Here is a 23,394-nt window from a genome sequence, read left to right on the forward strand (position 1 = left end):
ACACGTGGAACTGCTAACTTCTGAGATCTGTTCAGCGCTCAGCCAAATCACGTAGAAATACAGCAAACGGCAACGCGGGTACCACGTTCCCGACTCCTGGGGTCTGCCTGAAATACCGCTCGTTACCGCCGATTCTCCCCCGTGGGCGGCAGCCTGCCCGCTCGGTGCCATGCGCTGCGTGTGCGCGGCAGCAGCTGTCGCAGGAGGCCGGGCCGGGCCGCCGCTTGGCCCCTCGCCTGTCGCGGCTGCCGGAGGTTTCTCACTGTTCTCGGGTGGGCGGCATAAGCGCCCCGTTTTCCGCCGGCCGGGATTGAGGGACCCGCATTTTGTCTCCCCCAGGCTCCTGACGGTGTGGGACGCACCGGGAAAAGGCTGACGGCGGCGCCGGCGGGCCCGAGGAGGCCCGGTCGGGGGGAGGCGTGCCCGGCGCTAGGACCCAGGAGGACGCGGGGCGGCTCTTCGGGCCAGATTACAAATTCGCCGTGACTCAGTCAGCTCGGCGCGGAGCACTGCGGGCGGCGGCGGGAGCAGGTCGGTGTTGTCTGTCTGTTCGGCGGCGGCGGGCGGTTGGCGGGGTCCGCGCTGCGGGGGGCGAGGGCTCGAGCGGGTCGGGCGGCGCGGCGCCCCCTCCCTCCGGCCTTCCTTCCTTCCTTCCTTCCTGCCCTCCCGCCTCCCCTGGCCTGGGCCCTGCCGCGCCGCTAACTGCGGCCGCCTGTTGTCTGGTGTTTTCCAGCAAGCCAAGATGGAGTATGAGTGGAAGCCCGACGAGCAGGGGCTCCAGCAGATCCTGCAGCTGCTCAAGGAGTCCCAGTCCCCGGACACCACCACGCAGAGAGCCGTGCAACAAGTATCCTTGGCCGAGGCCTGCGCCGCGCGGGCGGGGCGGGCGGAGCGGGGCCGCGGCGGCCCGGGCGGGCGCTGGGGAGACCGGGGGCGGCGGGCGAGGGGAGCGCGGCCTGCGCGGCAGCAGGCCGGCGCTGCGGCAGGCGCAGCCCTGCCTGCCCTGGGAGCCGCCACAGCGCGGTGGGCCGAGCCTCCGCCGGAGCGGGCGGCCGTGGCGCGGCGTTTGAACCGCCGAGGCGGCCTGTGGGCCGCGGGGCTGCCTTCCCCCGGCGGGGGCCCGGGCACCTGTTGCGATCCCGGAGCCAAGGGCCGGTTTGGTGTGGGTGGTGTTTGGTTGGTTGGTGGTTTTTTTTTTTTTCTTTTTAAAGCCCAGCTTCTGGCGCGGCTCCGCCGGTATCTGCCGCTTTCCCGGGTTCCTTCACGCTGGGCCGCCGCCAGCACCCAGCCCCCAGCCGCGGCGGGGCGGGAGCGTGGCCCTCGCCCTGGCGGATCCCGCCGAGGGGGCCAGGGGTGCCCCGCGGCCCGGCGGGATGAGCAGGCGGCGCGGGGTACCCGTCGTCCCTGCGGCAAAGCGGGGGCGAGCAGAGGCCTCCTGAGGTAATCCGGCACTGGGATTCGAGGCGAAAGCCGTAGCTGGTGGGGGAAGTGCCCCTGGCGGAGCCGCTGCCTGCACGCCCTCGTTGGCCTGCTGGCTCTGCCACTGCGCATTTTGCAACGTTGTGAGGATGTTTCTGCTTGCCTAGAAGCCTGAGCCTGAAATAGTGGTCGTTACCCTCGTTAAAATTCACAGAAAGGGAGAAGTGTACTGTGTGTGGCTTCTGGTGATGCTTTGCAGTGCAGTTGGTGTTAGTGTTGGGGATTGTTGGGTCTTTTACGCCCCTAAGCGTCTCTTGACTGTAGAAGTGATGGAATAGCAAGGTTTTAAGGAACAAAGATTGATATAATAAAATTTTAAATTAGGACTCATAGAAGCATAGGTCTTGCAAAATAAAGCCCTTGTCTACTGTCTCCCGCTCCTTGAGCTAGCTGTGTGTTTTTAAAATGTATAGGAAATACGGAAATACTATGAAGGATATGATTTTATCGTCATCACCACCTCTTTTTATTTAAGGCACTTGCTTAAAGATCTTCACAGAAAGCAACAGAATTTATTTATGTAGGTAAGAACATATATATGTGTGTGTATATAGATATATGTTTATGTTATTTTAAGAGTTTAGCATGAAGCCAAATTTGCTCTGATTTTCTAACAGATGTGGTCAAGCTTAGGAAGGCTTCTGCTCTTATCTGAAAGGTGAAGATAGTTTTCATCTCGATCATACTGTTTTTGCAGCTATGTTTCAGATTTTTAAGATGCTGTTGCTTCCTTTGAAAAATCCTGAACAGGATTGTCTAAGTGAAGTGTTCTGATAATGCCCTGAACTTAAATTGGTACTCTTGAGTATGTAAAAGTATAAAGTATATTTTTAGTATAAAGTGTTTATAGCGACAGTGTTGATAGTGTAGCTTTAATGTAAAATTACTTTTTAAAGCTCTGCTTCAAACAACTTAATAGCATCTGGTTTTTTTATTGAAAAATATCAGTGTATGTGTGGGATGGGCAATACAGGTGATGCTGTCAGTCTTGAAGATGAGTAGAAACTGACTGAACAAAATTGCTGTTCACTGATGTTTGAAATTGTTTTTAAATACTAGTGATAACTCCCTGCTGTGCTGAGATACCTGTGCTTTCAAGGAAATCCTCCTATATTGGCCTGTAAAGGTTAGAGAAATGGCCAGTTTTTACTTTTGTATTATACATCACTTTTGGAAAATGTTCTAATAAAATTTGACAGGTCATGTCCTATAATTTAAAAATAAAGTCTATGTAGTTTGAGACTTTCCACAAAAAAATGTGATGGCTGTGGTATGTAGAATGCTACTTGCTAGTGCGTCCAACCAGGGTGGTGATTAATGGTTTCAAATGTAAAGTACTCCAGTCCATAATTTTTTGTAAGATATTGTTGTGTTTATTGTGTCGTGCTCTTTATGACACTGTTTTGGCACATTTGGGTGCTTGGAATTCAAATATAACAAAGTGGGGAGTATAGGTTAGACAGAATCCTTTGTTATCAAAGTTATGAATTGGTAAGGCTTCAGATATTCTTTCAAATGACAATACTGGATTGTGTCTCAGTGGATACCTTAGGTTTTGTGGGCTTCTAAAGTATAAATATTGAAATCCAGAACTGTACAGAGGAAGTTTTTCTTAATGGCTTTACAGATATTTTCAAGGATCTATTAATTTCTGTGTCTGTCCCTGGATTATTTTTCATTTTATTTTCAGATTTCTTGATAACTAAAAGCTATTGTTTCAATAAGAAAATGACAGAAACTGTTTTTAGATTGTTCATATTCTGTGTATTGTAAGCTTATAGTCACAGCTGGTTGAAATGATGCAGCAGTATATAACTCAGTTAATAGTCTTTGTATCCAGAAAGCTATAAATGCTGTGTGGAAAGATTCAACTTTCCTTAATAGTTTCTCTCTTCAGAAACTGGAACAACTCAATCAGTATCCAGATTTCAACAACTACCTGATTTTTGTTCTTACAAAGTTGAAGTCTGAAGGTAAGTTCTTGAGATATTGACTGTTTTATTCTACTTTTTAAAATTTATTTTATTTAGCTTGGAAAAAATAGGAAGCTGATGCCTATAGTAGCTTTGCTGGCTGGTTGAGCTCAATAGTCATGTAGAACTCATTCTGTCAGGATTCTTTGGGGGAAAAAAATCTGATAATTTATCGGTGCTTGTAGTTTCAGCCTTGGAATAGATTCCATTCTAAATGTCCTATGGAATCTGCCTAGAAATGTTGGAGCATCATATCTCTGTCAGACTGCAGTGTAATTGTGGAATTACTTTGATGAATCATGACAATACACATTATAAAACATGCTGCTGAATTCAGTTGTGATAACAATCTCACTAGTAATGAGACACTTAAATATTTCAAAGGTCACGTACTAGAGTTCTCTGAATATGATGTCTGTCAGAATTTTCATTCTGAAGTCTTAATTCTAGTAAAATGCACTTAGAAATCAACTGACTACTTACTGTTGTCTTACTCTTATGGATGTTAGTACAAGCTGCATGTGGCATACTGTGTAACCTCTACCAGTTCATAAATTCAGATGATTCCTTAGTAATGATCAGGGTGTGTGAGAGATTGTCTTTCCAGTGTACTACAGATAGTGATTTGTGAGGTCTTTGACAGGGAAATGAATTTGTTTCAAGATCTGGTTTAGCACATCTGGCTTCTTTACATTTGTTTGTATTTACTGTGTTTGATTGTTTGGGTTATTTTCTGGTTTGGGGTTTGTTTTTTTTTCCTTAGTGTCCTGCTACCAGTGTTTTTTGCTTCCTGGTGTTTCACCTCTGGGTTTCTAGATGCTTGCTTTTTTCCTTTTGAGTAAAATTTCACTTGCATTTGGTCCTGTAAAGTTCAAAGAATCAGCAAGTACGTTTATCTTAAGTTTTAACTAGTGTTTTGGTTGTGCTGTCAGCTTACTTCAGGAGGAAGGAAACAGAGAGGAAGAAAGTATATTTTCCTGTTTGAAGGCTGGAGTATTTCTCAGTGCTTTTGTGTGTTCTGCATAAGAAGTCTCCTGATCATCTGTACGGTCCTGGGGTAATACCTCAAATTGGAGAGACAACTTTCAAGACCTGAATCAGCCAGGATGTTAAATTTTTGAGCAAGGTGCTGGTGTAGATACACCATATGCTTTACACCATTAACAGAAAAATGAAAAGCAGAGTGAGTCCAAACGTGGGATCTGGAGTTGTGGTGGGTTGACCTTGCCTGGAGGCCAGGTACCCACCAAAGCCACTCTATCGTTGCCCTCCTCAGCTGGACAGGGAAGAGAAAATGACAAAAGTCTTGTGGGTCAAGATACGGGCAGAGAGGGATCAGTCACCAATTTACCATCATGGGCAAACCAGACTCAATTTGAGAAAATTAATTTCTTACCAATCAAATCAGAGTAATGAGAAAATAAAACCAAGTCTAAGACCTTCCCCCACTCCTTCCTTCTTCCCAGGCTCAACCTCACTCCCGATTTTCTCTACCTCCTCCCTGCCAGTGTGACAGGGGACAGGGGAATGGGAGTTGTAGTCAGTTCATCACACGGTGTCTCTGTCACTCCTTTCCCCTCAGCAGGAGGACTCCTCACACTCTTCCCTGCTCCAGTGTGGGGTCCCTCCCACAGAAAACAGTCCTCCACCAACTTCTCCAACACAAGGCCTTTCCACGGGCTGCAGTTCTTCATGAACTGCTCCAGCATGTGTCACTTCACAGGGTGCAGCCCTTCAGGAACAGACTGCTCCAGTGTGGGTCCCCCACGGGGTCACAAGTCCTGCCAGCAAACCTGCTCCAGCCTGGGCTCCTCTCTCCACGGGGCCACAGGTCCTGCCAGGAGCCTGCTGCAGCACAGGCTTCCCACAGGGTCACAGCCTCCTTTGGGTGCTTCCACCTGCTTCGGTGCGGGGTCTTCCACGGGCTGCAGGTGGATACCTGTTCCACCATGGTCTTCTCCATGGGCTGCAGGGGAATCTCTGCTCTGGTGCGTGGAGCACCTCTTCCCCCTCCTTCGCTGACCTGGGTGTCTGCCCAGTTGTTTCTCTCACATGTTCTCACTCCTTTCTGGCTGCAAAAATTGTTCCTAGGGTTGTTTTTTCCCTGCCTTAACTATGTTATCCGAGAGGTGTTAACTGTCGCAACTGATAGGCTTGGCCTTGGCCAGCAGTGGATCCGTCTTGCAGCTGGTTAGCATTGGCTCTGTCGGACACGGGCGAAGCTTCTAGCAGCTTCTTGCAGAAGCCACCCCTGTCACCCCCCATCCCCCCCCCCCCCCCCTTCCAAAACCTTGCCACGCAAACCCAATGCAGGAGTCTGTACAAGGGATGTGATAAGAAGGGTGTTCCACTTTTTTCCCCACCATACTTGTTTACTAGTGCTGCCTTACTTGCTAATTTCCTTTTCTTCATTCCATTCACCACTTGAGCCTGAGGTTCTAGATACTGATGTGTGTTCAGCAATGTGTCATAATCTCTCTTCCCAGCAAGTCTCCTTAGATTACCCAGTAGTTCTCTTTTACCCTTCTTAATGTTTAGATACATTAATCTGTTTAGAATTGAATGAAGAGCAGGAGATGCTAACTATTGCAAAGTGGTTGTATAAAGCTGTTTTATCTAGGGAAAAAAAAATATGATCTGGCAGGTTAGGGAGGCAAGCAAATTGGGGAGAAGTAGTAAGTTGACTTCTAAGAAGAGGTGTTTGGGATCAGACTGCACTGATACCTCTCACAGGTACATCAGGTCTTTACTGAGACTTCTGACAAGCAGCTGTTGCTTCAGAGATACTCTTGTCCTGCATCAGTGACATTTTTAGAGTAATAATCTTTTGTCTAAAGCAACTGCTTTTTAACGTTGTATTTCTAGTTCAGGAAACTTGCAGAATATTGAGGGTGGCATAACTAAGTCCAGTATTGGTGCTTTTTGTGGTATTTGCCAAATTCTAAATATCCTGTTACATTGCTTGGATGGGACTAATGAGGGATGATGAAAGACTGTTGGTTGGATTTGCTTTGAATCCAACCAACAGCCCTCCATCGTCCCTCATTAGTCCTGCCCAAGCAAGGTAAAGAGACTGTTAGGACAGCTATTCAGTAGGTATAATACTCCTGCATCTTCTTTTTTGACCAGTAGACAAGAATGCGATGGACACATCAGGTAGATAACTGTCTTCAGTACGACTGGGAGAGTATTCTTTCCTTTACCCTCCTGGAGAGGCTGTAGACTAACTGTTAACAGAACCCTCTTCAAGTCTGGCTAGGGGAAGTAACTAGCATACTTTACACCACAGACCAGAGCAGAGTTACTCATACTATTGGAAGGTCACTGTTCTGTTATAGCCATACTGTCTCAGCAGGAGACATGAAAGTAAGCTTCCAACATCACTGACAGCTTATTCAATAAAAAATTAAGGTGTTTTGATACTACATAAGAAAAAGAGCTTGATTTGATAGCAGATGGGACTAATCTTTGAAAAAACTAATCAGTTTTTGCCTCTGAAACCACTGCTGAGAAAACTGCTTAAGGATACGCTTAGGTGGCAGCTTCTGAATGTGGAATTTGGTAATGTTTGATTGAAATGTGTGTTAAATACCCTCATTTTACTGTGGTGGAGTTTGTACCAAATTATCTTTGGCCGGAGTCTTAGCGCCTCTTTTAAGACAAATAACTTTTATTTCCACTAAATAAATTTGCTTGCAAAGCTGGCTGTTTCACTGAGGCCTGTATCCTGTTTTTTGGCTAGGATAGAGTTAATTTTCACAAGAAGCTGAGAGGGGACACAGCCAGGACAGCTGACTCAAACTGACCAAAGGGATATTCCATATCATATGATGTCATGCTCAGTATATAAAGGGGGCTGGCCGGGGAGGATGTATTGCTGCTCAGGGAGGGGCTGGGCATCGTGTTTTGGGCAATGAGCAAATTGCATTGTGTATCATCTACTTTGTATATTCTTTTATAACTATTGTTGTTGTTTTCCTCTCCCTTTGCTGTCCCAGAAAACTGTGCTTATCCCAATCCATGAGTTTTATCTTTTTCTTCCTATTCTCCTCCCTGTCTCATGGGAAGGAGTGGGGGTGAGTGAGCAGCTGTGTGGTGCTCAGCTGCCAGCTGGGGCTAAAGCACGACAACCTGCCTCTAAGATAGTTAAGTAAGCCTTACATGTAGGGAATTTTCTTTGGTTTAGCACCAGAGGTATTACTTTTCAGTTGCAAAAAGTATATATATACCATCTTTTCTCCTCCAGTGTTAGCTTCATCAGGATTCTGTGTCTGAATGCTTGTGACTTGCTGGTTTAGGTCCATTGTGGTACTCCTACATGTATGTGATGGTTTTCTTGGGTTTGTTTTTAAATTCTGTGGGCCTTGTTCAGCTGTCAATCTTGTTAAGTTTGGCTCTTTCTGGAAACAGGTGTTGCCCAACTACCATTTTATCAATGAAAATATACGGCCTGGCTTGCAGCTATGGTATATACATGCCCTAGCTCTAAGCACTTCCTTTATTTTTCTTTTTTTTCTTTTAACTAAATATACCATTGTGAATCTGGATGAACTCAAATGTTACAGATATCACAGAACATAAAAAATGTTAGGGAAACAGTGTTCAGTCCTGAAGTCAGACAGTAGGCAAGCTGATGGAATAAAATACAATCCCAAGCCATTAAAGATTGAGGTATAGATCTCTAGAAGTACTTTGCAGGAGGCACGGTGCTCAGAGATCTTTCTTAGTTGGGTGAGATGGAGTCCAGATTAACTGAAAAATACCTGAATGCAAGAAGCTTGTTTTTACTAATTCATCTGTAAATGAAAATATTATTCAGATGCTCTGTTAGTATAGCTGTTTCTTCTTGGTTTGGCATGTATAAAACCTGGCAGATAACATAGTGGCGTTGCTCTGCCTTACATAGTGTTGGGGGTTTTGGTTGGGTTTTTTTTTTTTTTTTTCTGATGTCCCCTGAATCCTATGAGGTTTCTGTAGTCTGTTAACAAGTTGTTTTCTGGATTATGTGCATGTTGCTGCTGTTGCTTCTCAGATCACTTTCTGTATTTTATGTGTGGTTGACTGAAAAAGTCCAGCGCTGCAAGAGGATATCAGCTTTGCCTCTGTTGTTATTTTCTTCACTTACCTGCAGCTTCTCTTCTTTGTCCCAAGTCATGCATCTAACTCCTGCTTTCCTTGTTCACATTTTTGCTTCTGTAGTCCAAGTCTGTTCCCTTGAAGGAAAATAAGAGAAAGCATTGTCCTAATTGCAGCCTCCTTGCTGTCTTGCCAAGGCCAGTTCTAGCCTCTAATTAAGGTGTATTGAGGCAGTTGTCCAAGACACCTGCAGTGTGAGGCAGGTCAGAGGACGGACCTCTGTGTATCCTAATACAATTTTTTTCCCCATCTAAAATAGACTTGACAGAAATAGCATCCTCCTTAATTCATCTGTCTTGGCCTTTTGTAGGACAACTTTATCAATTCCCTAGTTTTTTCTTCTTATTATTTTTAACCTCGAATTACACCATGCTTTATCTCACAGAGCATCCTGAATGTTGTGAATGAGAGGCGGATCTGGCTTGCGCTAAATTATCACTAGATGATGTCCAATGTCATTCACCAGCAATACTCTGTAATCTTCATCAATTCGTCAGTTAAGGAGCATTGAGTGTGATGACTTTGTCATAATCCTGCCATAATAATTTCTTGATGCAAGGCTGTATCAGCGTACTGTGAGATGACACAGCCTACTTGCATCAGGAAAGACTACTGTGTTGCCTTCTGGTAGCATTTCTCTGTTCAATGCTAAGGAAAGACTAAATTGACACTTTGTAATCTCTACTAACTATTCCTAGTATGTTTCTGCATGTAACCATTCTTTGTGATCTTCACACCTCTCAGAAAAAAAAAAAAGGGAAGTTGTATTAATACGAGGTCAGAATTAATATGGCATTCTGCTTGGCCTACTATGGCCTTCATGTTGGTGGATGCTTTATATAAAAATTGCAAGAACAGAAGTGGTGTCAAAGCTTACCACTACTTAGGTAAGATTTGACATACCTAATGCCTCTTTGTGGTGAAAAAACAGAACCACTTATACGGTACCTACTCCAGTTAAGATTCAGACTGTCCATCCTTATTCCCAAAACACACATGTCCTTTCTCAGATCTACCTTTTATCCTTTTTAGACAAGAGACAGAGGACATGGTTAGTTTGTGCACACTTTCTGTAAAGTTTTGTGTTTGCCTCCCTCTCCCCTATCTGCTGGGATCTTGGCAGGACCTAGGCTAGTGGGAAAACACTGAGAGAAATGCATGATGCTCCTGGTAGTCTTCTGCTGGCCCGTATAACTGTAGCTGTGTGTCCTGTCGCAGCTGTACAATGCCTTTGTGATTCTATCTTGCATTGTATTTTAGTGACTGACTCTTCACCCCATCCTAACATGGGAACTCTAGTCTTTGGTCTCAACAGAGTGTTATCTCAGTGGATTGATCATCACCTGGTGTAAGGCAATTGCAGGCAAGGATCAGAATCCTTGAGATGAACTTTAGTATGAAGGTGACTGAGGTGGGATTGAAAACGCTGCTTTAGTACTGCCTTTGTCATAGGCTTTGGATTTTTGTAAAGCAGTCGAAGGTAGAGCAGAGTCCCTCCAACTCTTGATCTTGTTCATTACTCATTTCGAGTATGTTACTTTGACATGGAACATTACCATGGAGGAAGGTCCTATCCCCATTTCCTCCCCCCCACCCCCAAGTTTTTGTTTCAGTAGAAGTCCACACAGATGATAATTTATTTTTTGGTAATCATGACACTAATAATTCATCTAGCTCTGCAAGCAGAACTTGAAATGGCTTTATGTAAACTATTACTTTAGGATCCAAAGTAGTCTTGTAGGTTTGATGTGAATGTGTTGTGATGAGTGGTGGAATTCAGAATTGATCTGGACAGCAGTTTTCACGAGTCTGCTCCATTATAGACTTCCTTGGCATGTTGATGTCAAAAGATGTTTGAGGCTGAGCGAGAAAAAGACAAAGACCATTGTGTGAGGTCAAGTGTTAATTACCAGTTTCAGGATGGTATGTTTGAGCAGGATTAATCCAAAAAAGTGGTTCAACAAGTGGTTTAATTGTTTAATTAAACAAATGTCCCTCTACTACTCCCTGTTCCTCCCCACTCCCAACATTCCACATGATGTCATTATTAAATATACCAAAATAACTGCAAAGGAGTGAATCTGGTTGCATTACAATTCGGAGGTCACGTCAGATTAATGTACTTTTACAGTTTAAAATGCTGTATAACATATGTAGCATCCTACTTAAGAGAAAAAATGTTTTGCTGTTGTTTAAGTTCAGATGCATTAAAAATTACAAAAAAGAAATTAAGCCTTACTGAGTTTTAGTAATCAATGCATAAAGTAATTGAGATGCATAAATATCTTAAGGGAAACTAAGTTATGAGATAATGAATTTTATCAGATCACTAAAAATTCCATGTTTTTTCCTTGTATGCTGGCTAATTCTTCCTTTCCATGCCTCTTTAGGGATATTGTAGTGCAGATTTAAGGAGAAGGCTTCTCTTAAGTATGGCATACATACCATATATGAGAAGTGACAGATTATTTATTTATTTAAAGTCTTGAAAGAAACTGAAGTTATTCAGTGGGTTGGAGTATGTGATTCAATGCCTCAGGAACGCTTTCCTGGAGCTCCTTGTTCTGAACATCCAGAATCAGAGTATGGGATCTCCATTATCTCTTTCCCTATCCCTGAAGCCCATACAAGGAAAGTGTTGAAAAAGAACAAGTAAAATAAAAGTTTCTTGATCATAGAGAAAATTCCCAAATTCCTACTGGGCATGAATCTTCCCCCAACACACACAGTGGTCTCTGAGCAGTTACCATAGAGTCTGGGGCTGCTACCTGGAAATTCACGTATGTCCAGAAGAAACAAAAATGCTCTTGGAGATGTCTATGAGAGTCCTGGGGAGCTAACAGGAATGAAACTGCCTCTAACATTGGCAAAACTCCATGGGTAGCTACCTTGGAGGAGTCTAGGGCTGCTACCTGGGAATTCACCCATTTCCAGAGGAGACTAACACGCTTCAGAAGATGCCTAGGAGAATTCCTGAGGACCTACAGGGCATGGACCTTCCCCCAACATGCACAATGCTCTTCAAGTAAATACCTTAGAAGAGTCTGGGGCTTCTGTCTGAGAAGTCTCCTCCTTCCAGAGGAGACCAACACAATCCCAGGTTGTTGTGCAGGAACCTGTTTCCAGGTTCCTGCAAAGAAGCCACCCGAAGAGTCTTGTGGATGTTGGAGGCAGGTCCATGCTCCGTACCTTGCTGGGAGCCCTCCCAGGCAGATTTGGAGTGTTTTGGCCTGTTGAGTAGCCTAGTGCCTTCATGTACTTAATGACATTGGTTTAGGCTCTTCAGAAGAGCTGTTCACTGTAAGCATTTTGTGGGTGAGTCTTGGAATATATTTTCTCTCAAGTAGCTTGTGGAGAGTCAGGACAGAAGTTTTCTGGCTTTCCCTTGATTCTTATGGTTATCAAACTTTCAGTTTTCCTTGCTCTGCCTTTTTTTGAAGCTCGGGTAGTCTTGAGTAAGGTCTGTTTTGGCCTCACAATAAATGTGCTTTTTTGGGGTAAGTTGGAGGTATTTAGTCAGCTATTTGAGACCTTTTCTTAGTGTGTCTTACGAGCTGAATGTAGTCTGCTGCAAGAGGTATTTCTTTGTATTTTTTTTTTAAGTCAAACTCTCCTCAGAGATGTTTGGTTGTTTCTTGTGTCAAATCTAAGTGCATGTAAAATGCCAGTATCAAGCATCCCTATGTGGTAGTTTCCTACAGAAAGGGAAAATGTTTCTGGTGTGATTTCTAAAGGCACTTCTGTACACTAAGCAGAACTTGATTCAGTGCCATTTTGAGGTGCCTCCTACCTGAAAAAACATGTGTCTCCTACTCATGAGGCTACATACTGGTGTCTGATTTAGGCTGCAACAGCTCCTAGGAAGCAACATAACCACCTCTTTCTAGATTTTCAGAAAGCAGACTTGCTGTGAGGCGTTAGGATGATATGACAATTTCAGTGTGTTTGTTGTCTTGCAGTGCTGGGGCAGGTGCAATTGGTTAGCTGACCACTTTCATGAAGCCAAATCTAGCCTTAAAAAGGAATGTCTGTTACCACTTCACATGTGCAAGTAAAAACATCTTTCCTTTAATGCCAAAAGGGTGTGGAACCTAGAACCCAAATATTTTTCAATACCAACAATAATAGTACCCACAGTATTTTTTGGCCAGCTGCAGCACTGAGTATATTTACTGAAAGCAATCTAAAGAGCCATATAAAAGGCACATCTTGATCCCCCAGCCTGATGCTCGTATCAGTAACTGGCTATGCATTACTACTGCTTTTGCAAAGCATTTTAAACTCCTTTCTTCTCCTTCTGTAAATGACATAATTCTCACTCTTCAGAACCACATGAAGATTTTGCTTAGCTGTGCCTTCTGCTTTCAAAAGGTATTCAGGAGCACCAGTGCCATGACAGAGTCATAAGTATCAGTAATGACTGCAGTCTGCATCCAGCTCAGTATAGGCAGCTTATAACAGCTTAGCCCTGCAGCACTGGACTGGGCAATGCTTTTCTCCTAGTGAGGTTGTCTGCTTCATCTGAAGTGGCACAAACTGGTTGTTTAGGCAAGTACAGATTCAACAGTGCAAATTTTTATTTTGGTATCTCCAAGGAAAAAAGCATTTACATACCTTCAAGTGATGGATGTTCTTCTCTGAATCAGAAGATGTACTACTGATCAGAGGTAATTCTGACTGGCAAGCTTTAAGTCTCAGGAGCTTTAAGCATTCCAAAATGGCAAACACTCACAGTTTCCCCTCATTTTCCTTCCTCCCCAAAGAAAGGAGGCTGATGAAGTTGTACGTAGAAACTGAAAACTAAAGACCTGAAGACTGATTTCAAATGACTTGGAAGATCAGCATGGTCATACATCAAAACTTCTTAAATATAGCCTCCTTTTTACTGGTACTCTAAATAGTAGAGGATCAGTTATTTTGTTCCTAGTAAGAACTCTTGTGTGGCCAAATACTAGAAAAAAATTTTCTAAAATTATACAATTTCATCTTTTATTAGTATTAAGGTATATTGAATTAAAAGCAAGTCTATGCTCTCCATTTTATTATTGTACCTAGATGCACAGCACCTTAGGAAGAACACCTCCACTAGTGCCAAAACACTATTCTGCCGTTCACCAGCGTGCAACCGAATATACTGCTAGTGGAAAATCTGGTTATAGTGTCCAGAAAAGTCCACAATGAAGAGAGAAGGGAAAAAAAAAAAAGGAAACACTGCGTACAAGCTTAAGAAATAAAAATGAGAAGGTTTTGTCTGTAATTGGGCATTACAGGGGGGAGAAGCCTTACTGGCAAGGAAGGGTATCAGAGGAAACAAAGTAGTCCAGCTTTATAACCAGACCGGTACATCTGGCAGAGAAAGACGTGAGGATATTGGTTGACAGTTGGCTGAATGGGAGCTAACAGTGTGGCCAGGTGGCCAAGAAGGCCAACAGCATCCTGGCTTGTGTCAGAAATGGTGTGGCCAGCAGGACCAGGGAAGTGATCGTCCCCCTGCACTCAGCACTGGTGAGGCTGAACCTGGAGTCCTGTGTTCAGTTTTGGGCCCCTCACTACCAGAAGGACATTAAGGTGCTGGACTGTGTCCAGAGAAGGGCAACAAAGTTTGTGAAGGGACTAGAGTACAAGTTGTATGAGGAGTGGCTGAGGGAACTGGGGTTGTTCAGCCTGGAGAAAAGGAGGCTGAGGGGAGACCTTATTGCTCCCTACAACTACCTGACAGGAGGCTGTAGCCAGGTGGGTGTTGGTCTCTTCTCCCTAGTAAAAAGTGACAGCACAAGAGGAAATGGCCTCAAGTTGTGCCATTGTGGGGAGCTTTAGATTGGATGTTAGGAAAAATTTCTTCACTGAAGGGGTTGTCAAGCATCGGAACAGGCTGCCCAGGGAAGTGGTGGAGTCACCATCTCTGGAGGTTTTTAAAAGATATGTAGATGTGGTGCTTAGGGACATGGTTTAGCGGTGGGCTTGGCAGTGTTAGGTTAACTTTTGGACTCAATGATCTTAAAGGTATTTTCCAACCTATTTCTGTTATTGTATGCATGCCGCCACACAACTTTCTGTTAAGCTATACCTACTTAATAACTCAGTTTAATAACACAACCTCATTTAACTCATCCAGTTAATCCTTATTTTCCAACACCTGTTCATATGACAGATAGTCACGTTTTAATATCTAACGTTCACCTTTGATATAGTCAGAGAGTGACAACACTTCTACTCATCTGACCAAGTAATTTCTTCAGATAGATTGATGATTCTAAATCCTAATTCATTTGCTGGCAAATACTGTCTAAGCAACCTCCATTGGGAAGCTCCTCATTTCCTTTCCCTATATACTTGACTTGGTGTTAAGCTACTTGTCGTCCACCCCTCCCCACCCCTTCCCTCAACAAGAGATGACATTACATTTAAATTTTCTCAGATTGCAACACTATCTTGGGTTCGTTGCATGGTTTGGAATCTTGCAGCGAATCATACTCTTAATCCCCCTGATCTCCATTTCTTATTAAGGACTCTTCTGCTCTTGATAGAATTCTAGCACTGATTTAACTGTAGGATCAGGAAATGATACATTAAATGGCATTGAGAGGAAAAGTGCTGAGACAACTGGCTTGTGGGGATATGACAGAGAAGCTGAAAGTAGGAATGAAATCAGAGGATTAGTTCTTTAAACTTTTAGAATTTTTGCAAACCTGTAGAGATGTGCAAATTCTGGCATTCTGGTTGACTTGTGGTCATTATTAGTTAGAATACAGAAACTTCTATAACTAACCAGCAAGCTAATTTTTGATCAGAAGTTCAACACCCTTCTCATATTGTCCACAACTCAGTTTTATTTACAACACTCTTCAGAAGCATAGCTGTTGCTACTTATTATTCAATACGTAAGCAACACTCAGTATCAGCAGAACATTTCCAGCTTTGTTTCGGTGTCTTACAGACCTTCCTAAACTTAGGCAGTTGTGTCAAATTATTTTCCATGACTCACATGAGTCAATTGAGCACTAATTAATTTTACACTAGCCACTACATTTCAAGGTCATTTATGTATTCAGATACACTGAATGTTTTGAAACATCCTCAGTCCTGCTTCTGACGTGATCATAAACCATAGCTGTTTAAGCCAAAAGTATTATACTTAAGGTTACTTAAAAGTCCAACATCACAAAAAAAAAAAAAAGAAGAGTAGGATCTTCTTCTTGGAAGCTCAGGAATGTGTCTCTGTACTGTATTCATATACATTAGGACAGAAGAAATTATTCATCTTCTGCTCGTTTGTTTGTTTTAACTCTTTTAAGCGACAACCGATCTCTCATTAATGGATCAGAAATGTACATGTGCAACAGTGACACTAGTCATGATTTTTATCCATATCACTATTAAAAGACAGAGAATTGCAACTTATTTCTGAAAAAGAACAACTTTGAGACTGAAATCAACAGACAGAACAGTTTTGCTTTAGAAGAAGTCTCACCCTAACATTTAAAGTTGCCAATATCACAAAAGTAATAGGGCAAAATATAGCCATACTCATAATCATTATATCACAGTCTGTGAATGGATAAATACTACCCTCATACCAGTCACTCAGTTCTTTTAGCAATCTAAGAAGTTATGTCCTAAGGAAGAGAGGATGAAAAGGCACAATGAAATAAATGCTCACCTGGACTTGCATGTGAGCTACAAAAAACTTAACTGCTTTCAAATATGTACCCTATGTTATACACACCCTCATTAGAGGAAATATGGCTGTGTGAGGACACACTCTAGTTCTTAAAAGCATACATAATGTGGGTATGCATCCATTTACTCTGTCTGTAAACTGTTAAAATCTGAAACTGGTATTAGAGTCTTGCAACAGAATTGAAAATTTAATGAGAACCAAATGATAGAGTCATAGAATCATAGATTGGTTTGGGTTGGAAGGGACCTCAAAGATCATCTAGTTCCAACCCCCTGCCATGGGCAGGGACACCCTCCACTACACCAGGTTGCCCAAAGCCCCATCCAACCTGGCCTTGAACACTTCCAGGGATGGGGCTGCCACAGCTTCTCTGGGCAACCTGTTCCAGTGCCTCATCACCCTCACAGTGAAGAATTTTTTCTAAAGTCTAGACTAAATCTACCCTCTTTTAGTTTAAACCCGTTACCCCTTGTGCTATTGCTACACTTCCTGATAAACAGTCCCTCTCCAGCTTTCCTGTAGGCCCCCTTTAGATACTGGAAGGCTGCTCTAAGGTCTCCCTGAAGCCTTCTCTTCTCCAGGCTGAACAATCCCAACTCTCTCAGGCTGTCCCCACAGGAGAGGTGCTCCAGCCCTCTCATCAGCTTTGTGGCCCTCCTCTGGACTCGCTCCAACAGCTCCATGTCCTTCTTATGTTGGGGACTCCAGAGCTGGACGCAGTACTCCAGGTGAGGTCTCACAAGAGCAAAATAGAGGGGGAGAATCCCCTCCCTTGACCTGCTGGTCATACTTCTTTTGATACAGCCCAGGACATGGTTGGCTTTCTGGGCTGCAAGCGCACATTGCCGGCTCACGTTGAGCTTTTCATCAGCCAACACCCCCAAGTCCTTCTCCTCAGGGCTGCTCTGAATCCATTCTCTGCCCAGCCTGTAGCTGTGCTTGGGATTGCGCCGACCCACGTGCAGAACCTTGCACTTGCCCTTGTTGAACTTCATGCAGTTTGCATGGGCCAACCTCTCAAGTCTGTCAAGGTCCCTCTGGATGGCATCCCTTCCCTCTAGCGTGTCAACCACACGGCACAGCTTGATGTCATCAGCAGACTTGCTGAGGGTGCACCCAGTCCCACTGTGATGATTATGATGATTATGTTATATGGTTTTATTATAAAGTGAGGCAATGTGAGAGGGGAATCTTCCACTGATGAACTAATTTGGCACCAAAGATGATTCCAAATGCCAGAGGTCTGCTTCACTTTCCTTCTTTTTGTTGTACTGTATGTTCTTGTCAACTCTATAGGTTGACTGAGATAGGAGAGAAGACTGTGATCTTTTTCATAGCCGAAGCATATGGCTGACAGAACTTACCACAGAATCTATGAAGACTAAAGAGTGTCTTACTCAGCTCTTAGGCCTTCAGCCTGTAATCTTGGTGTTAGAGCAAGAATTCCATCCAGACCTACATTACTGTCTTCTGACAGTGTAGCTGTTAAGTTGTTGAACACTCTGGATTCCATAAATGTCTTTGTGCTTTCATATCAGAATTCTTTTTCTCAAATTAATATTTTGACTATGGTGTCATTTGGTTATTTGGCTTTTTCTAAACTCATGAGTATCAGATTCTATGCTGCTGTTCTAGCTCAAGTGGTTGGTGTTTCTGGAGCACTAAGTCCATCTTTGATTTCTGCTTGTCATTTCTCAATATGGTGATAATTGGTTTTGCTTTTTGTTTTTAATCTTTCTCTTTCTCACTTCATGAATTCTTTTTCATTTGTCAGAGATATGACTTTCACTATGAATCCCTTGGAATATTTGTTGCAGGTCTGTGCGATAAACACTTACTATGAAGAATAGTCTTTCTGTTATCTTGGCTAAAGGAATGGATTTAAGATTTTTCGTGCTGCTGCATACCATGGGACAGGTCATGAAGGAAAAGTGGTGCTGAAATTTACCTTAATGTGACCTTGATTTTTATCTAAACCAGCTGGCTAATCCGCGTGTTTCTAACACAAGGAACTTAATGGGAGAAATGAAACAAGAACATTAAAAAAAAAATTAAAAGTATGTGATAGCAGTCTGGTTTTGGCACTCAGATAAAATCAGTTGATTAAGATGAATTTTAATTTCTGATCAGCCAAACAAAGCCCCCTCTTCTGAGAAGTGCTCTCCCTATCCTAACTAGCACCCATCACAACAGAAAGTGTCTTTAATGTCTGTCAGTCAGACATCATGGATGTACTGAGTGTCTTGATGTTGTGATGCAGTAACTGTAGTTTTAAAATACCATATATCTGAAAGTTGTGTCTCTTTTTTTGCTTGTCCTTCTTTCTGGTGGGATGGTAATAGTTTTGAAGGCCTGGAACAGATCCATGTGTAAACTAATTCTTGGCACAGAGGAACTTTGAACATCCTTATTTCTTGCCCAAACCAGGGCGTCATATAAAAAAATTGAAATGAGTGGCCAAAATCCTAATTAGAATTAGCTTACTGTGCTGATTAGGGTTGCTGTAAACTGTAAATTTAAGTTTTCTTGTACTATAAACTAATCCTTTCTATGTAGAACATCCAGATCTTGCTTTCAGCTTATTTCAGAAGTAATACCAGGTTATTCATGCCCTTGGTTGAAGAACCAAACATGAGTCTGCTCCAATATAAATGAAAAATCTAGGCTGTTATTTTTCCATTCATCCTCTTGTCAAAATAATTTAGATAAATTGCAGGCAAATAGAGCTCAGTGAAGAGAACTATTGCCTAAATTTAAATTCTTACTCAGTTCAGGTCAATTCTGGTCACTTTTTTCTTATGGTTCACATTATGTAACACCTACCTTTTAACATTGTTTAAAGAGGGCCGTTGTTTGAAGACGCTTTTGTTCCTCTTCTCCCTCTAATTATTAATTTAATAGATCAGTGCAATAGAGCAGCAGGTATCTGAAGGGATTACAGTATTTTGTAGAAAAATCTAACGCTGTATTTCTGTGGGAGTAGGCGGTAGAGGATTTACTGCATAGTCCCTACATCATTTCTGTGTTTCACTGTGAAACCAGGTTTGTTACCTATTTCTTATACTATCAGTGTTGCAGCAAGCCATTCAGTATAATCAGAATGTCTGAATGTCTTTGCTGACAAGTTTCTTTCATGAGTTTCCTGTAGCATGTGACCTCAGATCTATTCCTTTCCTGTCTCTCTATACAAAACTTTCTCTTAAAATGTAGAATTTGTAATACTGATATTCTAATTTTGAATATATAGAAACAGTGAACTCTGAACCTGAAAAGCTTTGCTATCTGAATTAATGGGTGTAGTTGAAAGGAGAGGTAAGAAAATGAAGATTAATATCGCTCTATAAGCTTTGCTGTTGTTGCATTGTTCTGGAAATCTGCCTTTTTCCTATGAGCTAATTGAAGGTTGAATGTAATTATTTTCTGTTGTAGATGAACCGACACGTTCCTTGAGTGGTCTCATCTTGAAGAATAATGTAAAAGCACATTTTCACAATTTTCCCAATGGGGTGACTGACTTCATTAAAAGCGAATGTCTGAACAACATTGGTGATTCCTCCCCCTTAATTAGAGCTACTGTAGGTAAGTTTACTCTTATTACTGTCTTTTGCATACTGAAAATGTTACTGACATGGGTGGAACTGTGCTCGTGACATAAAAAATGAGTAAATTCATAAAATGGCTTGCTTCTGATAATTGTCACAACTTCACTATGTTTTAATGCCAATACTTATCTTTAGTGTGAACATATGAAAGTCACACTTGCTTTTACTTCCTATTCTCTTAGAAATGGTTTAGCAATTCGGTTCATATCTCTTGAAATGTATCTGAACATAAGTTTATTTGAATCTAGTAAAATTGAGCTTGCTGCCAATTTCTATACCTAAAACTAGGAACAAGGTAAAGGTCTGATTTCAAAACTATTTCAGTACCCCGCTTGCATCAATGAAACACTTCTGTTAGCTGATTTCCTGCACCCCACCCCCCATATGCACACACATGCACATCCTTTCAGGGAATCATCGTACCATGCATAGCACATTCACATAATGAGTTTCTGGTTTTAAATACCTTCTGTCAGAAAACATTAGATAAAGTGTAGTGTACAGAAATTTTTGATTGGAAGGGACGGGTTTTTGTTACATGGATTTCTTATTTTGTAGATACTTTGTTGTAGTACACCTCTTCCATAAAATATGCATATTTGCATTATATTTACTTGTTTCTAGGTAAAGATGCTTTTCTGTCTGCTCTTTGAGAATATGATTTCCTCCAATTACTACAATTATTGTAGTAATTTTCCTTCTCCACTCAAAATGAGAAAAAAGTAAAATGAATGTATATCTGACTACAGTAGACAAAATAGGGGGTGAGTGTTAGTTCAGAAAGAAATCCAGCTTGTATCAGCTGATTCCTCTTACATAATAATCTACCAGTTATGGCTGCTTTAGAATCATTTACTTTTTCTATACGATTCCTTCTCCAGATATCTGGGTTATGGACTATTGGCTAGAGAAAAACACTCATCTCTTAGCTTTTTCCTGGTCACTTGTGAAGCTGCTTTACTATGAATTTGTTGATGTCTCATTTTCTTAATGACAGTAGAAACAAGTCTTTGGCAAGTGCTTTTGTGATTTCAGGTTGTAGAAGAGTCATGCTGGTTGGTTGTTGATAGGAGTTGTCAGTGGAGTACAATGGAACTGACTAAAGGATATATTCCAGGTCCATTTAGATTGCTGGGTTGTTTGGTGGTGATGGTTTGGGGGTGGGGGGAAGAGGATTTGTTTGTTTTCAAGCAGTTATTCTTTGATTTCTCCTAGTATGAAATGTTTGTGGATTAGTAGCTCAGTTACTGTTCAGCTTTAAGTGATCCTTGCAGGGATTATTCAAGCATGTATGAACTCTGAAGATGAGTATCAACCAATGAACAGTATACTTACATAGAGTTGCTATTTAGCGCATCTTTTGCACCCTCACATTTGATATAATCAAATGCTGGATCCTTGTAGGATTCAGTTTTAATAGTGAGGTTGGTCTAGTACCCACCAGTTTCTTGGTAGAAGCTAGGTGTAAATATATGACTACCTACCTAGGATGCCTTCTTAGCATATGAGTTGCCATGTGCTAGTTAGAGCTGTACTTTGAGATGCATATGGGGTTTTGCAGTTCAAGTGCTATCAATTTAATGAGCCAAATGCAAGTAAGATCTCTGGAATTCCGAGAGAAAGATGAGCAAGTACATCGAAGTAGCATCAGAGAAATTTTAATGCAGCATTCACTCTCCTTTGTGGTCTCTAGCATCTAGTGCTAACAACACAAAAGCTGATACCTTTTGGCCAAAGTGAAGGCAAGCTGATTAATCGTATCCTCAGAAGTCACCTCGCTGAGGAGAATGAGCATGGCAATAAAGTCGATTTTAGAACTGTGACTTGAGACCAAATGGTAACTACACATTGTCGTATCCTTACTCAGCTTTTCCTTATTGTAATCCCCAAATGAGTAACGGTGTGGAACTTCTCTGTGCTGTGTGGTACAGGTTGTAAAACTCCCATGTGCTAATGTTGAAATATGGATTCAAGTTCAAAAAAGATGGCTGCATGTGTTGAGGACCCACAACCTTACCTGGAAATAAATGGATCTATTTAGGAGGTGTCTCTGACTGTTCTTAAAACTTTCTGGGATTCTAGTCTGGGCAGTACCTTAGTGTAGCTGCTGCTTAAAAGCAAGCAGGAGAAATGCAGTAGGAAAGTGAAACCTAATTTTTGCCCTGTGAGGGGGAATTTTGCTATGAAGTTCAGCTTTTTAGAATGAAGGAATACAGAAATCAACTTTAGGAGCTACAAAGGCAAAACACCACCCTAAAATCCCCAACCTTCCCCATGTCCTGTTATCAGCATGAAAGTACTGAAGCATAGCTGGTTTTTCTTTATGTTCAGGTTTTTTTATTGTAGAATTACAGCTGTAAACTAGGGTTCCATGTAATTGAAACAGTGACATAAAAGATGCTATCATGAAAATGAACGCTTATGTTTTTAACAATTTCTGACATCCCTGTGGAGTTTCTTCTCTTGTATATTTACTGCTCAATTAGCCCAGCTGCTATATTCATTAGATTTCACATTTGTCAAGTGAAATATCAACAGATTCTGTAATACTGTTTTGAAGTTAATTACAAATCAAAGACCATCTTTATAAAGACTTTCAGTTTCAGATTTTTAGCCTTGGAGTTTAGTATGTTGGTCAGAAGGAAAGGCCTGTTTTAACTGTCAGCTCTAGCCGAAGCCTGTCAAAAAACTGCAAGCTATTAAATTGATTATTTCTTTACTTTGGTTATTCTTCTGATGTCCATGTTTCTATGTCTGAAGTGTTGCAGAGAAAGCCACAAAAGCTAATCTCTGGTGTCTTCTGTTCCCTGCTGGTCGAATAAAGCAGCAGGTGGGTGGGAAAAATGTCACATTTGTAAGGAGGTGAAGTTCGTTAGAAGCCTATGAAGATTCCTTTTAACATGAATATAAGTGCCTAAAACTTAACTTTATGTGGCTGTTTCCTCATTGTTCTTAAAACCTTTTGCAAAGTTTCAAATGCTATACCTGTTGCCTCTCTAAATTCTTGATAGTCTGATACTGTTGTGGGGTTTTTTTCCCCCACCAAAGTGTCTCTTTATCATTTCAAAAACACTAGCACAGCATTAAATGGCTTCTCCGCAGACCTGTACAGAAAGTGTGTAATGATGTGTATGGTCTGAACTACATACATCTCTGTTGAAAGGGTCAGTGGCCTTAGGTCATTTCTTGCCTATACATCTGGAAGTATTTCCTCCTAGGTTATCCTGTTGATATCTGCGATAAGCCTTTTGGAGGAACGCATAAAGTGGTTTTCAAATAGCCTGTCCTTCAGCTGTGGTAGCTTGCACTTATTCCAGGTATAGTCAGACCATTTATCATCCTCTGAAACCACTTCTAGGACCTTGAAAAGATCTTCAACCAACTCTTTTCCAAAACTACCTACCCGTTTGAGACTTAGCATATAAATTATGTCACCTGTTAATCCAGAGGAGTTCCAGGAATTTCATTCTTATCTTTGTTTCTGAACCTGTGTTAAGCCTACAAACCTCTGCCAGATCTAAGT

At 42.0% G+C, this 23,394-nt stretch overlaps 1 protein-coding gene across 1 annotated transcript in view; it reads left to right on the forward strand.

Annotated features, from left to right (window-relative positions):
- Positions 1-339: 339 nt before the first annotated feature.
- The window catches only part of TNPO1 (transportin 1), a 55,295-nt gene continuing 32,240 nt past the window's right edge, over positions 340-23,394 (forward strand). The window contains exons 1-4 of the mRNA XM_075741051.1: positions 340-531; positions 734-847; positions 3,377-3,452; positions 19,699-19,848. Of these exons, the coding sequence (XP_075597166.1) occupies positions 743-847; positions 3,377-3,452; positions 19,699-19,848 (331 nt within the window). The 5' untranslated portion in view covers positions 340-531; positions 734-742. The remainder of the gene's footprint in view (positions 532-733; positions 848-3,376; positions 3,453-19,698; positions 19,849-23,394) is intronic.

This window comes from Balearica regulorum, chromosome Z (genome assembly GCF_011004875.1).
Source record: "Balearica regulorum gibbericeps isolate bBalReg1 chromosome Z, bBalReg1.pri, whole genome shotgun sequence".
In the NCBI taxonomy this organism is placed as follows: Eukaryota; Metazoa; Chordata; class Aves; order Gruiformes; family Gruidae; genus Balearica; species Balearica regulorum.